The sequence below is a fragment of the Citrus sinensis genome, chromosome 8 (assembly GCF_022201045.2).
Source record: "Citrus sinensis cultivar Valencia sweet orange chromosome 8, DVS_A1.0, whole genome shotgun sequence".
Lineage (NCBI taxonomy): Eukaryota > Viridiplantae > Streptophyta > Magnoliopsida > Sapindales > Rutaceae > Citrus > Citrus sinensis.
The window spans coordinates 22,055,156-22,071,540 of NC_068563.1; the positions used below are offsets into that span (position 1 = coordinate 22,055,156).

At 31.4% G+C, this 16,385-nt stretch overlaps 1 protein-coding gene across 1 annotated transcript; it reads left to right on the plus strand.

Annotated features, from left to right (window-relative positions):
- Positions 1-10,432: 10,432 nt before the first annotated feature.
- Positions 10,433-15,317, plus strand: LOC102629047 (protein WVD2-like 2). Its single transcript, XM_006487715.4, has 7 exons — positions 10,433-10,623; positions 12,584-13,034; positions 13,669-13,757; positions 13,855-13,936; positions 14,036-14,107; positions 14,238-14,348; positions 14,697-15,317. Exons 2-7 carry the CDS (start codon positions 12,588-12,590, stop codon positions 14,994-14,996), a joined length of 1,101 nt encoding a protein of 366 aa, XP_006487778.2. The 5' UTR covers positions 10,433-10,623; positions 12,584-12,587; the 3' UTR covers positions 14,997-15,317.
- The last annotated feature ends 1,068 nt before the right edge of the window (positions 15,318-16,385 follow it).

Genomic DNA, 16,385 nt, shown 5'->3' on the forward strand with positions numbered 1-16,385 from the left:
TTTTACACAAAACTTCAGAATCCTAAATAAGATTATCAATCAAAATGTTAAATAGTTAAACTCTTTTGTGTTTTGGTAAGATCTCAAAGAAACTGGTTTGCGAGTTTCGGAAAAGGCTGTTGTTGCATGTGACGAACTATTTAAATTTCTTTTTTCACAAGCTCCAAAATTAGGATTACTTGAGTGAGGACCATTTTTAGCTCTTGTTCCGAATCTTGATTCTTTTGAACACAATCTTTTTTTCTTTTTTTTTTTTAAAGTTTAAAAGACAATGTACTCTTATCATAACAAATATTTCCCTTTCAATATTTCGCTAGATATTGTACAAAATTATTATGCTCAAGTCTCTGTCTTGCACTCTATCATACAAGCAAGTTGCCGTCTAACACATTTTTAACGCACGCAAGTCTTCTTCATACATGCAAGACTTATCTTGTACTTAGCATGTATTGACAGATCCTGGTGCGGTGTGATTACAGGATAACGTCTTACAAAAACGTGCAACTAAAAATTTAGAAATGGATTTCATTATTTCAACTTTCACAAAATTATAATTTTTCAATAAAACTACAAATTTTCATATAGCAATTTCAAAAGACTTTGTAGTAACTTAGTTGAGTATTGTTCTTACGCTAGAGATTTGGTAAGGAAGAAATAGAAAAGAATTTTGAAATTTTCGAGTCATACCCAAATCTCCGAATCAAAAGAAAAATTTGTTATTTGTTTGGGGAAGAAATGGAAGGTCAATAATAGAGCGCCACGTGTCAATGAAAAATTACATGGCTGACCAGAAGGTACCCGACCTACACAAGATACTGCTAATAGTCAAGCTGATACGCGGGGTGCCCCATGTCAGAAGTGAAATGGATAAAGAAATTGTCCGGAATATTCGCTGCATAAAATATCTCCATCGCCCAGAAAATAATATTTGATTTGGAATAATCAAATAAGGAATATCTTGTTGGAAAAGAAGGGACAGCTGGCTGCCATACTTGTCAAAAAGTAAAGGACAACACACTAAAGACAATAATCATCCAGACAGCCTCTACTGAGATATCCAAGACTACCATGCAGAATGCACCATGTGTAAAAAAGAATAAACCTAGCAAATAACGCCCTACTCGTTCTCCAAGCATGCTCTCATTGCTCTAAATGAATATACAAGCCAAAGGAATGGCATATTCTTAAGGGCTGATCAATAAAATTTCTCTTGGTGGCAGGCGACCAGGGCACCCAGGGCACTCTATATGAAAGCACTTGGGTTCTATTTTTCTCACTCATGAATACTCACAGCAATACACACAAAAAAATAGGCTGAGACTTTCTTCAATCTCCAGCCACCATTGTTAAGGGCTTGTAAGCTCTTAACATCTAAAATATTGCCAGTAAATTGACTTGAGCGTCGGAGTGTGATCGTCGGTCACTGCCAGCTCCACCTCTAATCTCTCTTCTCTATTTTGCAAGTTAAAAACAACTCATAAGCCAACTATCATTCTAGACTTAGGTCTTCCAAAGCTCACTCACTTCTTCCCTTCACTTTCAACCTCTGTTCTAAACCATCTCAAATAACGCACCCTGGGTTACGCGAGGCACCCCTATTATCCCTAATACAAATTTTATTGTTTTTAACTAAATTTTTGTTTCTTTTTCCTTCATACCAAAATTTAGTTAAAAACATTATTTATTTATGAATTTGGGACAAATAATTAAAGTTCCAAAGAAAATTGGAGATTTTTCTATATCGATTTGGATCAAAGTCGTTTATGAATTGAGTTTTAAATTAATAACTTACGATTCATTATTTTATTTGCTTCTTGTTTATGGGGATCAAACACCTTCTCAAGCATCAAAAAGTTCGGAGCATGTACTGGTAGTTAATAACATATTTAAGGTGGAGAAAATCTCGAATCAATTTTTTATTCTCCTAACGGCCAGTTATAAAAAGTTACTTAAAGACTACTCTAATCGAGTCCTCAAAAAATTACTTGATACCTTACTACTACAATAAATTCAGTTATAGTGCAGTCCGATAAAAAATATATAGTAGATTACAAAATTATAGGATTTTTGAGAATTTAATCTGATCAAACATTCAGGCTTTAATAGCTTTGATGTGAATCTAAACTAAGTTAAATTGTATTCGTTAATAGCTTTGATGTGAATTTCCAAAATAATAATAATAATAAATTTTAATGCATAAATCAATTCAATTTATCCAAATCATTGATGCGTGACTCAATAAATATTTATGAATCTAGGTTGAAAAGTAAATAAGCTTAAAAGCAATAATAACGACGTGGATCAACAACTGAAATTCGTATAAACAGGAACAAAATAGTGAACAAAACCACAAAATCAAAAAAGGAATATGAAAGGGTCCATAGACTAATAAGTACAGCCAAAGGGGAAAGTCGAGTGATCTCAATCATAATGTATGTTATTATCTTTCAATTTTTCGATAGGAACATATACCAATTTACATAATATCAGTAATGGTGCGGTCCCATACAAAAAACCACTAATATGAATCAAAGGAATTTGGCTCAAAATTGCTTATCTTTTTAACGAATTAAATTGAGTTGAATTGAATTGAATGGTTCCCACACGTGCAAAAGGAATTAGTCGGTGAATGAAATTGACAAGCAATTACCCGAAACCAAACAAGAACATCAGGGACAACTAAAATCTAATGTGTGGTCATTTTCTATTTGATTCTTAGAAACAAGTAAATGAGCAGGGAAATATTAATAATTCATGAATTATTGTTTCTTGCTTCAATGGAATTTTCTTTTTAATCAATTTTTTTTTTTATAAATTTTCATTGAGGGTTTATTTTAGTTCATTTGGTAGCATGTTGTTATTAACAAATAAAAAGTGCTTTTCCAAGAAATGGTATTAGATTTATGGGGAAAGTGTTTTGCTATTAGTACTTTCAATTGTTTCTTTTTTTTCTTTTTTGGGGGGGTTATTCAAAACATTTTATCTAATCTTTTTGGTTCAACAAAGTAAGACTATGTATACTTTTTGTAAACGCAATTAGAATTGAATTTAGTATATGGGAATTTTAAATCGTTCAAGATTATGGTCAAGGTTTGTTCACTTCCGTGCCGCAGTAGCTTAGAACAAATCAATCTTAATTAATTCGAGACTTTTGAGTCAACAAAGGGAATTATATCATGATAATGGAAGAACTTTGACTATGAGCACCTGAGGGTAATACAATTGAATTGCCTCAAATCGTCTTTATTCATGTACTTTTTCAAAAAAATAATATATTACAATAAAAAATATACTTATATTTACAATTAAATAATTATTAAGACAAACGTAAATAAATTTTATTACAGAATATATCTGTAATCACTAATATCTAAGAGATGTATCTGCCCTACTTACAATTTTCTCTAATGTTATGTTAATTATTGTCCTAAGAGCAAAATTAATTAAAAGATATTTGTGAAATAAAAAATCTATCATAAAGGGGAAGAAAAGAAAAGATATGACTACCAAAAAATTACACACCGATGTACTTTTAAAACATTTAATTCAATGGTGATAATTAATTTCTTTAAGAGGAAAAGTTTGTGTAATTTACAAATGTCCCTATTGTACATAAGTTGGGCTCACTCCATGATTGAAAATTTGGAGTTGGCATTTACAATCTAGCCACCATACGCGATGTATATTTTTCATCATAGACAAGATCTATTGAAGCTTTCGTTAGCATTTGATTTGTAGAGTTTGTATCCTTCTACACGATCAAAACAAAAATTAGGCAAATTAGGCATCACAAGTAATCCTATATATGTATAGTCGCCATTTTGAACTCTGATGAAACTTGCTTACCCACCACTTGATTTTGACGAATCATCCAAATACAAAGAAAGATCATGACTGCCGGTGATGGAATTACGGGTGGATCTTAATTGATGATGATGATTTGACATAGCAAATATGGCCCATGTGTCAACTTTTATGTGGCTTAAGTTGTTGACTTCTTTTTAGAATCTTAGATGATTACGGAGTGTTTTCTTAAATTACATTTATTGTAAGTTGTAAATTTTTGACTAAATTTTTTTAATGTAAAAATCAGTCATAGAATAATAGAATTAAGTGGGGTTAATGGGTGAATTTTACTTAATTATAAATTATATTAAACATAACTTAAGGGAAACCAGATTATAAAGGTATGTAACTAACAATATCACTGCTCCCTTTCTTTAAATATTTTATTCGTACATTTCATCTCAATTGATTTAAGACATTAATATTATTAAATTAATGTAAAGTTGTAGGTGAACAAATTTTTCCTTCTTTATTCCTATTTTTAGGTAGTTGTGTGTTAACTAATAAAACGTTTCAATATGAATCGATGTGTTTATTAAAGAGATGACAGAATTCTGTAGCATTACTTGTTTAATATGCAAAGTGATGCTTAATGAAGTCATATTCTAAGTGACGCTGTCTTGACATGAACGGATAACTAGAATTATTAATCATACTAATTAATTAAAACAATCCATTGTGAAATCAACACAAAAATAAATTGGGGTCTACAACAAAAATTAAAAATTCATTTTGGGATATGATTAGTGTTAATTAGTCATATGGCATGTGTTAGGTGCCATGATTAATTTCACCATTAACCTCCATAAAAGAAATTTCATGAACAAGTTTGTCTTCGAATTTGACCCAACACATTTTTCTTCAACACATGTCGCTCATCTTTGATAAAATTAAAAATAATAATCATGAATGATATCAACATAATAAAACAAGTCCATCTATTCATATATCTAATAACTTTTTATTTGATTTATTGATATCAGAAGTCTGTTAGGATGTATTTCAGTGTACCCAAAATCGAATTTAAATTTAAAATTTATTTTTATAGAAGGCAAAAATTTACTCTTACGCATGTACAAAGTACTCAAACCATCGACCTCTATATTAACAAGAATATTTTTATGGAGTGACTTTGAATTAGGAAGTTAGCATGCATAAATTATGATTATTATTATTATTATTATTTTGATTACATGAGATTATTTCTCAAGATACAATATATTACATGCTACTATAACTGATATTTACAATCACATAATTATTGAGATTACTTTACATAAACTCTTATATAGCACGACCTGAATTTTAACCCTCTTTAATAATCGAAAGACTTCAACCCTCACTCAAGAGATAATGTTTTTGTAGGGGTTCAAACCACTTCCCTCACACTTGTGAGGGAGTGCCTTAACCACTGGGTTTAAGGTCCAATGGTTAGCACGCATAGATTATTATTAATGATTGAAAATAGGATACTTACGCTACATAGGAAATGAACAAAAATTCTCTAAATTTTCGCAATCTTCGGCTTTTCTGAATATGCACGCATGTATACAGTCCAAACTAAGTTATCACATTTATTATCGTAATTAATTTCATCTTTATTTATCAAACAATATTGTCAAAGGATTTGAAATAATGTTTCTTGAATTTTCAATTTCATTTTCATTGACAGTAAATATCTAAAGAGTGTCATTAATAATAAATGAGGGCTAATCTAGTACGCGAAGCCATTCATGTTATGGTGCACGACGTTGTGCGTGGCAAATCATGAATGGGCAGTTGTGGTGCCCACAGAATAAAGCCTCCAGTCATTTTTTGCCACGAGTGACATGACACACCATAACGTGTACAACATCGTGCACTATATCAGAGTTCAATGAATAATAATACAAAGTTTTAAAAGTTAATCACTAAAAATTACGCCAAAAGTCAATACATATACCCTAATATTCCAGCAAGCATTACGTAAAGTCAAGTTTTTGCCACATTTTTCTATAAAATTATTGCTTTTTTTAACGAAAACAAATATACGTACATATAAAAGTCAATTCTTTGTGACTCCGGATAAGTTTTTGAGCAAGTCGCTTCATTGAAAGATTGAGAAGATTATTAACTAAAACTTGCATCCGAAAATACTTTTATCCATGTCTATCGAGCCACCCATCATTAAAGTAATAATAATAATAATAATTAAAGAAACAATGTAATCCACTTTTTTTATTTTGGTCTGAACAACGTTTTGAGTAGGCCATAAATGTGAAAGGTACTTTTAAGACTGTACTATAATTCAGATTAATTTCTGCTCACACTGAGTCGGCTCGTAAGGGTAAAGTGCTGGCCAAAATGGTAACTCCATACGAAAGCGAGGTTTAAACCCTTGACCTCTCTTAAAGAGTGAGACTGTCGAACCACTCACACCAATCAACTTTGGTTACACTGTAATCCACTTTAATCACAGGAAAGGATTTATTAGGTTTCTGTTAAACCCCGTGGACTAAAAAGCAAAAGCAACCCCAAAAAGTTGATTTGCATTGCTGTATTTCCTATGGAATATATATACATAAAGCCAAACGTACATGAGTTAACTAATTAAAACAAAGAGTGCAAGAAAAGCAAAATAAAGTAGAGTATACGTAGAAGATTATCATTATTTTTTTTTCGGGGTCATGACACTGGTGATTAAAATATCAAAATTGGGTTAATTTTCATAATTAATTATAGGCACATACGCTAATTAATCTGGTTTTTGAAAACGAAATTGGTCAATTTAAGAATGTTTGCATATATATACATGAGAAGCACTTTCACTTCCTTCAAGTTAGGGCACCAGAGTGAATAAAGAAAATGCATTATGGCCCTACTTTGTCTTCCCAACAAGCAGCATCATTTTCTCCTTTTCTTAATTTAACCAAAAAATTTTGCCGCCAATTGCTCCTTCACGTCCTCTCCATAGTCCATATATATATATATATATATATATATATATGATGAACCAACCCTAGGTTACTTGAAAATTGCTCCGATCTGGACGTTTGCATTTTTGCACTTTATATATCCGTGTAAATATATAAATCAGTGTAAATGATTTTTACAGTATAGAAAGGGACATTTACATATATGAATGTAAAAGATAAGTTAAGATTTTTTTTTAATCTATGTAAAGGATAAATCTATATTTTATAAAATATAGACGTGACAAGATAACTCTTAAATTATATTTTACGTAATCTTTATAACGTGGAAAGTTTGGCATCGGAGGCAGGCTCGTACTTTGACAAGATGTACATTTTTTGGACGTAATTTGAATAACTGAAAGTGACATATATATGTGTGTGATGCCTAAAGAAAAATTAATGAAATATATATAGTCAGCTGATGGCTGGACTCCATTAAAGAAGATGTTAAAAATTCAAAAGAAGGTGGGAGGCAACATTTTTCTAAAGGGGACTATTGAAATTGAATCTTTTTGACCTTTTTGAAGCTTTGGAAGATGAGAATGTTCAAAGGAAATGACCAAAAGTTGCATTTATTTTGAATATGGGGACCAGATGCATGGAAAGACCTCCATTCATATTCAAAAATATTTTCTAATTAATTCATTAGTTAACCACCCACACAATTATAATAAACAATTAAATTAATGCCTTGAGTAATATATATATATTAAGCAGTGCATGCAAGTCCCTACGTGCGAACCACCCAAAAAAAAAAAAAAAGGAATACACTCATAGTGATTATTAAAATTAAAACATTTGGACATTAATTAGTTTCTATTTACTCAACAACTTAGAGAGAGCTGGCTCTCTCATAAAGTGCGTCACGATTTTTGTTAGTATTGTACTGTATATTTGAAAGTTTTTGATGTACAAGAAAATTGTAAATATGGTCACGGGAAATTATATTGAATCATCGAATGTTCATGAAACTCATAAATTCTTCATAAACTAATTGTACTAGCTAAAAGCTAAAGAACCAAGCTGGTTTCAATATCAGATGGTAGCTATGGCTTCATTTATTAATTAGTCGGTTCAGTTCTTTTTAGGACACGTATAATTCTTGCTTCCCAAACAGAACCTACAGAAGCAGATCGCAGAAGCACTTGTGGAAACGTGCTTTTGGCAGAAGCTGTTTATTACTTTGATGAGTGAATGAGGGCTTTCCACTCTCTTATGCAGCTAATGCATATATAAGCTGAAACATCACCGAGATTCTGTAAACAGCAAAGCCTTGACTGAGATGAATTTTGATCATTGTTTCAAATTTGTCTGTCTTGGTCAAAGTTTCCATTGTTCAAATAAAAAGTTTGTTGATTTTACAGGAATAATTTTTATTTTCTTATAAACTGAAATCATAAAACTTGTAACACTTGTGATCATGTAAAATACATTTTTGAGGAGTGAATTAAATCCCTAATCTATTTTTACTTTCACTGCAAGAGGCCAAAATACACAAGTTATTTATTTATTTTTTTCTCTAGGAAATAGATACAAATCTTGAGTTATTTTCATGATAAGTGATGATGTCTATTTTATCTAATTGATATTTGATATATTGACATTATAATCATAAATCTATGAATAATTTACTTCAAACAATCATAAATATACAATTAAGGTTTAATTCACTTAAGAATGACTCTGAAAAATTTACTCTCACAATTTATTACAATTCTAACTTGATCTATTCAATTTGAAGAACCCTCCAACATGAAAACACACACCTTCCCACATTTATTATACACCATACTTAATTACTTGCATTTACCATCTCAATTTGAATTCAAACTTTACCACTCCCCATTTCAAAATTTATAACCAACAAAGTAGTTTTTGTTTTTTTTTTTAATTTTTTTGGGCATAATGTAAGTGTGTCATGGCTCATGGGTACCACCACCTCTAAATTAATATAATACATGAATGAAGAATATGTTTGTTAAGGCAAATTTCTAGTACTAATTAAAAGTACTATGTAAATGTGCCCTACATGTTCAAACCCTAATTGATTCTCTTGATTTTAAAACAAAGTATCATCATCATTATTAGTAGCCCTTAAATCGTGGATCCCAAATTTAAAAACATTAATTCGATACCCTCTGAGTCTTCTATTAAGTGAAAAATTAAAATGTAATAATCCAAATTGGGAAACACACGATGAGAAAGCAAGCAAGGGCGATAAGGTCATTTGACCAAAAGTTATATCCTTTATTTTTTCTGAGGAATCTCCGACAAGTCGTCCTTTAAAGAGATGGAGAGGCCCAGTGTAAAACTGAACACGGAGAATCAAAGATTGGAAAAAGAAGAAGAAGAATCTATTGACAAGATTCGAATAGATTTTTGGCTACGAATGACAACCACCACCGACATGTCGGCTCTTTGAATTTTGGACACATTTTGGCTTTGCTTGGCGCCGTCATTTGACGTCGCCTGAACTTCCACAAGTGAACAAACTCGTAAAAAATATTTATTTATTTAATTATGTAAAATATTTATAATAATTACGGAAAATAATTTATTTAAAAAATACTTATAATATTTAAGGGGTCCAATTACACTATCTTACGATGTACAAGATGTTTAGAAAGTCAATAAAATTAGACTAATACTTTACATCATATATATATATATAAGATGATTAGAAAATCAATAAAATCTTATTATCGGAGAATAATTAGACCATATGATATAATATCCTAAAATACCATAATTGTGGTCAAAATTAAATACATAAAAACATAATTTCTTATGAGAAATGGCCAGTCAGCATAATTGATGAACAAATTTTTCTTCTTCTTCTTCTTCTATGTGTCAATTTTGTCACAATTGAATATAATTAATTTATTCAAGAGCGAAAATGATTGCTCTTGAATAATTGGACATACTTGATACGTGTGCAAGTATCACCATTTGCACGTAAATAAATGAGAATCATCTCTTATTATATTATATTTGCCACATTATTCATGGGATATTATCATATTAAGAAAAAAATTAATAAAATCATGGACATCCTATGCACAAATGGCATTAACATAATAGAGTTTATCCTCTAGTATAGAAATATATTTATTGATTAAAAAAAATAAAGAATCCAACTCAATGAGTACATATACACATTCACCACATAAAGCTTCTGATTAATAATGACCATAAGAAAATCATCTTACTCCCAAAGAATTTAAACTAAATTATTGTTAATTAATAAATTTTAATTGTCATTTTTTAACGGATAAAAATTGGTCAAATTTTAGTTATTTTTTATAAATAATAAAAATTTAATAGACTGAATCAGTCTACAACACAACGATTAAAATGTTATAACGGATAAATTTTTAGTTATTTTTACTAAATTTCTTTTCACATGTTTAAAATGTTGCCTTTTTTAAATTTTAATTTAAAATCTTTTTAAGGAATTTTAGAAAATAACCCAAATTTTCACAGATTTAGGAGAGAAAAAATAAAAGAAAATGAAAGTAAAAGAAATCGATAATGGAAAGGATAATTAATTTAAGAATAAAATAATAGAAAATAAACGCCGTTAAAACAGAAAAAACTGCCACTATAAATAAGAAACAAGGCAACATGAGAATAAACAGTTTGGTCTGAGGTAATAAGAAAAGTCTAATTAGCTAAAAGCCTAAAGAGAAGGCAAATCCATTCAAAAAACATAATTTTTTGTTTTGTTTGAAGAGAGAGAGGGAGAAAGAGAGATAAAAGAGAAACACAGAGAGAGAGAGAGGGAGATTCAACTTCAAGATCTTGTCAGATCGGGACACCAACTGTAAGATAATCTTTCTTCTTCTTCCTCTTCTTCTCGTTGTAAGAACTTGAAAAAGAATTTTTTTTTTCTTTTTAAAAATTTCATTTCATTTTTATAATGTGTTTTGATCTAATGTTTTTAATGTCTCTTTATCTCTTCATTCCATATCTTCATCTGGGTAATTCTGAAACGAGATTTTGAGAAATGGGTATTTTTTGTTTTTATGTGGGGGCATTGTGGAATTTGCATGCATTTCTTGTTGCTTGTGATATTTTTTTCCGATTTTTTTTTTCAATTCTCATTGTGTGCTCTTTGCGTATGCTGCGGTTCTTTTTCTTTTTCCTCTTGTTCTTGTTCTTTTTTATTTTTTAATTGTAGTTATGGTAATGCTTATATGTGAAGATGTTCCCATATGTAGTTTTTTGCTTAATAAATGAAGATATTTTTTTCCTTACAGTGTTTTAGTTAATGTAATTATGTGTACATGAAGCATTTATGTACAAGTGCCAGTTTTTTTCTCCTTTTTAAATTCTTGCCATGTTTAATCTTTATACTTCCATTCTTATCTTCGTGAAGAATTTTTTTTCTCCTTAAAGATCTCTTATTTATTTTTTTTCTAAATACTTTTTAGATTTTTGTTTTTCAATGCTAAAGACAGCGAAAATCTCAGGAGTAATATAAGAAAATATATGGTTGGGATTTGAGATTTAAATCATAAGAGCGAAAATCATTTTATGTTGTTGAAAAGCTTCCCTATTAAGTTGGCATGAATTTATGAAATTAGATTAAAAAATATAGTTATTTTAAAATTTAAATAAACTTCTTCAAATAATGGAAAGTCTCAATTCTCCAGATCCATGGAGTTGTGGGACCATTTTTTGCTTTCTGTCCAGGTCTTTTAAGCTACTAAGTTTAGGATAATGGTATCTGTTTTCTTGGTTTTGAAATAAGACCTTCAGCTTTCTATACGATTAGGAGATCATCACCTGTTAGCTTCATACTCTTGTGATCTTACGTAGTTGTCTGGATTGGAGATTTTGAAAATGGAAACATTTCAACGGAGATTTGTAATTTGTGTGAGTGGGAGCTTTCTGAATATTTGAAAATTTGGAGTTGTAAGGGGAACAAGAGGTGAGAAAGACAAAATCTCCCCTTTCTCACGTCCATCATCGTGTCTTTTGTAGATTGTATCTCAAAAGTACACGTTTCTGCTAGGTATTTATAATCCAGTAACCAACTCATTGGTTGGAACAATTGACATGATGATTTTATATCCCATAGATTAATTAAAGCAATTTTATGGTAAGGATCAAACTTAAAATATCATATTCTTTGAACTCGTAAAAAGCAGCCATAAATCTTCTAATTAGTAGTATGATTCCCCTTTTCCATGTTGAATTATTTACATTCGTTTGTGGTGCTTTAGAGCATCTTCTTATTTCTGAAATATTTACTAACTTCTTTTTTTGTTTTGTTTTTTTGAAGTGTCAATAGATCTAAATACATGTATCTGAAAAATATGTTTGTTTTTATTTATTCTTTTTTATGTCTGAAGAATATGTTTGTACTAATTTCTTAGTTTTTTTTTTTTTTTTTGTAAATGAATTTGAGAGTTTAAATTTGAAATGTTGACTTTAGACTTAAGGTATAAGTAAAAAATTTTAGCCTTTTCTTTTAAAATGAAAAATCATACAATCAGTGATAAATTTTAAAACGGACAATCTAAAAAGTCTAATTGTCTTAAAATACGTTACATTCAAAATTTTTTTTTTTTTAAAGTTTTAGTCGAATTAGACATGACATCTTCTCGAGCGCGGAGAGTTGTGTCATAGATTCTGACATGGATAAGAAAACCTTTCATAAGTGTTCTTGGTGTCTTGTTACACTAGATGTCTGCATCTGTAGTGAGTATATATAATTTGGTTGAGCAATGTCACTTCTATGAAGCATGGTGATACTTAGTGTTTCACTTACCATGCAGGGTGATGGGGAGGGAACTCGCAGGTGTACACATGGATAAGAATTCAAATGGAGTTGTGCCGAATTCAAATGGTGCGTCTTGTGATAAAGTTCATGTAGCTCCCAAAATCCCAGAAGATGACGCTGATGCAAAGGACTATGAGGTGAAAGAATGCACTGAAGAGAACTCGGTTGAAAATTTTCGTGAGAAACAAGATGAACTTGGTATGAAAAGTAAAAATTTTGATGTTGACCTAACTGATGATAGAAATGACAAGCTGGCAGTGCAAAAGTCAAACTCTCTGCCATCTAAATCTCATGGTCCTGCTAATGTGCGTACAAGTCGTACTGTTCCACAGCCCTTTGCTCTGGCAACTGAAAAACGTGCTTCAGGCACAACTAGACATGGTGGGGCTGAAATTGCAGCAGATAGCAACAATGCACAATCTCCTATGGCTAAGAAGACTTCACAGGTAAGTTAAATCCTCAATTGGATAAATAGTGAATGCCACTATTCTTTATTATTATGTTAGGGCAATGAGTTTAATGAGAAACTTGACATGACATTGTTTATAGCCAATATAACTGGAGGTCTGAAGAGGCAAAGAATTCCAACTATTTGTAAGGAGTTTGGAACTGAGAAGTTACCTGACAAATAGATAACGAATTCATCCACTGGAGTTTGTACCTCATAAAATTGCCTAAAAATATTTTTTCTTGCATAAAAGTGTAGGATTCGTTAGATTTGTTGAAGAAAAAAGTTATAAAATTTCTTAAGAATAGTATTGAGAATCTTTACCCACTATATGCCTTCTTGATTCAGTCTGTATGCTTGATTCAATTGGAATTGCTGTACGTCATAACCATTGTTTTGTTTGGCTTCCCTGGTGCACCTTGGGGAAATCTGTTGTTCACAGATTTGTAGTCTTGTCATCCTATTTGCATGACCGTCAAAAGGAATATATTGCTCTTTGAAAAAGCAATCTGTATGGTGAAAATTCTGAAGGGAATTCAAAAGCATTGTGATGTTGTTCGCAATGATCAATGTTGTACAAATTATGGATTTCAAGTTGTTGCTAGTCTTTGATATTCTGCAATTTCTTTCAGCCAAACTCACCCCTGACATCAAGGAAGCTGTCACAACTTGATAACAAGAAGCTCCTTGATGAAGAAGATAGTTGGTCCGTTGCTTCTTCGTATCCTTTGTGTCATATTACATACTTCTTATTTAAGTGTGCTTTTAACTATATTGTTTCGTATAAGTTGGCTTTGATTATCCTGAGCTATACATAGAACGGCGGCATCTGTACGGAAGGTAACTGTTGGAACGGCTCCAAAATTTAGATGCTCTGAACGTGCTGAGAAACGGAAGGAGGTATTTTCTTTGTTATCAAATAATTAAATGTGAAATTTATTTGCAAACGAGTTATCTAAATAATGTTTTTTTATCTTTGTTGTCATTTCCATCTTGCAGTTTTACACGAAATTAGAGCAAAAACACAAAGCTTTGGAGGAAGAGAGGAGCCACTGTGAAGCAAGACTGAAGGTGCATTTTATTAAGTATCTCTGATCTACTGTGTCAGCAAGTGTCGGATGTTATCTTACTACAGAATCTGACGATGTTATGAGTGAAGAAATCAATCTTGATTTATTTATTTTTGGCATTCTATTTCCAGGAAGAGCAAGAAGCTGCAATTAAGCAACTTAGAAAGTCCCTGGTGATTAAAGCAAAACCAGTTCCCAGTTTTTACTACGAGGGGCCCCCGCCCAAGGCTGAACTTAAAAAGGTTTTTTTTTTTTTTTCCATATTTTCTTTCAGTTCTGGAAAGTCCATAATCCTTTATGATAAATTTCAGATTTAAGTTGAACAAAATTGCGTGTAAGGCTAGGATTTAGCTAAATTTGTGTTTTTCTCCAGAATAGCTGCAACGGAGGAGACTTCTTAAGTATGTAGTTCTTAATAATGTTCTAATGAGGAGGGAGAGGATGTAATAATATTAAATTATTAATGTCAATCTTGGAAAAGATATTCAGGAAAATTTTACTATTAATGGAAATTAAAATTGCCTTTTATTTTACACTCAGATTTTGTTGGACCACAAAATATTAATTCTTTACTTTCTATCTAATACCAGCTGCCATTGACAAGACCGAAATCTCCAAAACTAAACAATGGTAGTCGGCGAAAGAGTTGCAATGATGCAATTATCTCTGCTGGGGAGGACAAGGGAAGAGTTTCAGCTCGGGCACAGCGCCATAGCATTGGTAATTGCAAAGAATCCCCTGCTACCAAGACTCCTAAAAGCAGGATCCGTGAACAGAATGGTAATGGAACTTACAAGGTCAACGATGAACTGAAGCAGATGGAGACAACAAAAACCTCCCCTCAGATTATCACGGAGCAGGCAATTACAGATATCACTGTCGAATCCTGAACTGTTGGTTTCACTAACTCTAAATTGGGGAAATGGACTTAGATTTCCATCGCTCCCATATGGATGTTCCTAAAGAAATAGCCTGTTTCTTTTAAGCTGCAGTGACTCAGTTTTAAGTGGTTTGTGTTGATCTGAATTGTAAATTATTTTTTTTTCCTGCCAGCTGGGTACATATTATGTTATATATAAAGAGTCATCCACTTTAACATGGACAAAAATGTTGTTTTGTCCGACATATTGATAGCTTAAGCAATAGTATGAACTTGAGGTGGCAGTTTTTGAAATGTTTTATATATATAAGTTGTATTGAGTCTCTCTCGACATTCTTTCTTCTAATTTTGATCATTGCATCATAATCCTGACATCTGTGTTCATAATATAACTTTGTGCATCACTTCATTTCTGGGCACCTTTGGATTCCTTGTATCTTGAATCAAAACTTAATTGCAGGCTCAATTCTGGACTGCTTTTAATAGTTTGCAAACCAAACCGTAGTTTTGGCATCAAACTTAAATGCAGGTTCTGTTCTTTACTTGTTTCTGTTGAGAGGGCAATCACTTGCAACTTCTCATAGTTTGGTAAATAAATGTGGTTTTGGAAGTTCATAAACTTGCTGTGTAATCTGTCTAGTATGTTTGGATGATACAAATTTCAAAGACAAAAAACAAAAGTAAAATTTGTTACAATTTATACATACAATTACAATCTAAAATTTATTGAGATTCTGGATTTAGTAGTACAATTTAGAATTCTGACGAACGTGCTAAGCAGTAGCTCGGCAAATTAGTCTGATTAATATTCGTGGAGATATCTACCCCTAATTATGTAGTTAGAATGAATTAAAAAAATCAAACGGATCATATGAATTATTTAGTTAGAATGATTTAAAAAAATCAAACGGATCATATGAAAGATAATCCTCAACACAAGTTTATGGGCCAAGTCAAGAACAATATATCAGTAAAAGAGTGCAGGCAGCATCAAGTATAAAACAAAGGATAAAACAAACAAAACTACCAGTAAAAGATGACCACTTTCATGTCCTATGCATCTTCATCTTCTCTGATTCTTCAACCCCTTAAACCCTCAAAATTCTCAAGATTGTCAAAGGCAAAGACAGTAACTTCAACCATTATTAAAGTACCTTCTTCTCAACTGAAACCCAGCAGCACAAAACGCTTAAAAACCCACTTCAAGAAACCGCCGCAGAAGATCATCATATGGCAGTCCAAGAAGGTCAGCTCTCAAGAAAGCAGTCACTAGAGTGTAAGTCACCTTCACTGCACCCGTTGATGTGGGTTATGTTTTTATTTGATGAGAGTATATGCTTGTTTAATGGTAATTGAAAAAATATGCTATCAACAGTCTAGCATGTGTTCTTGTACACTG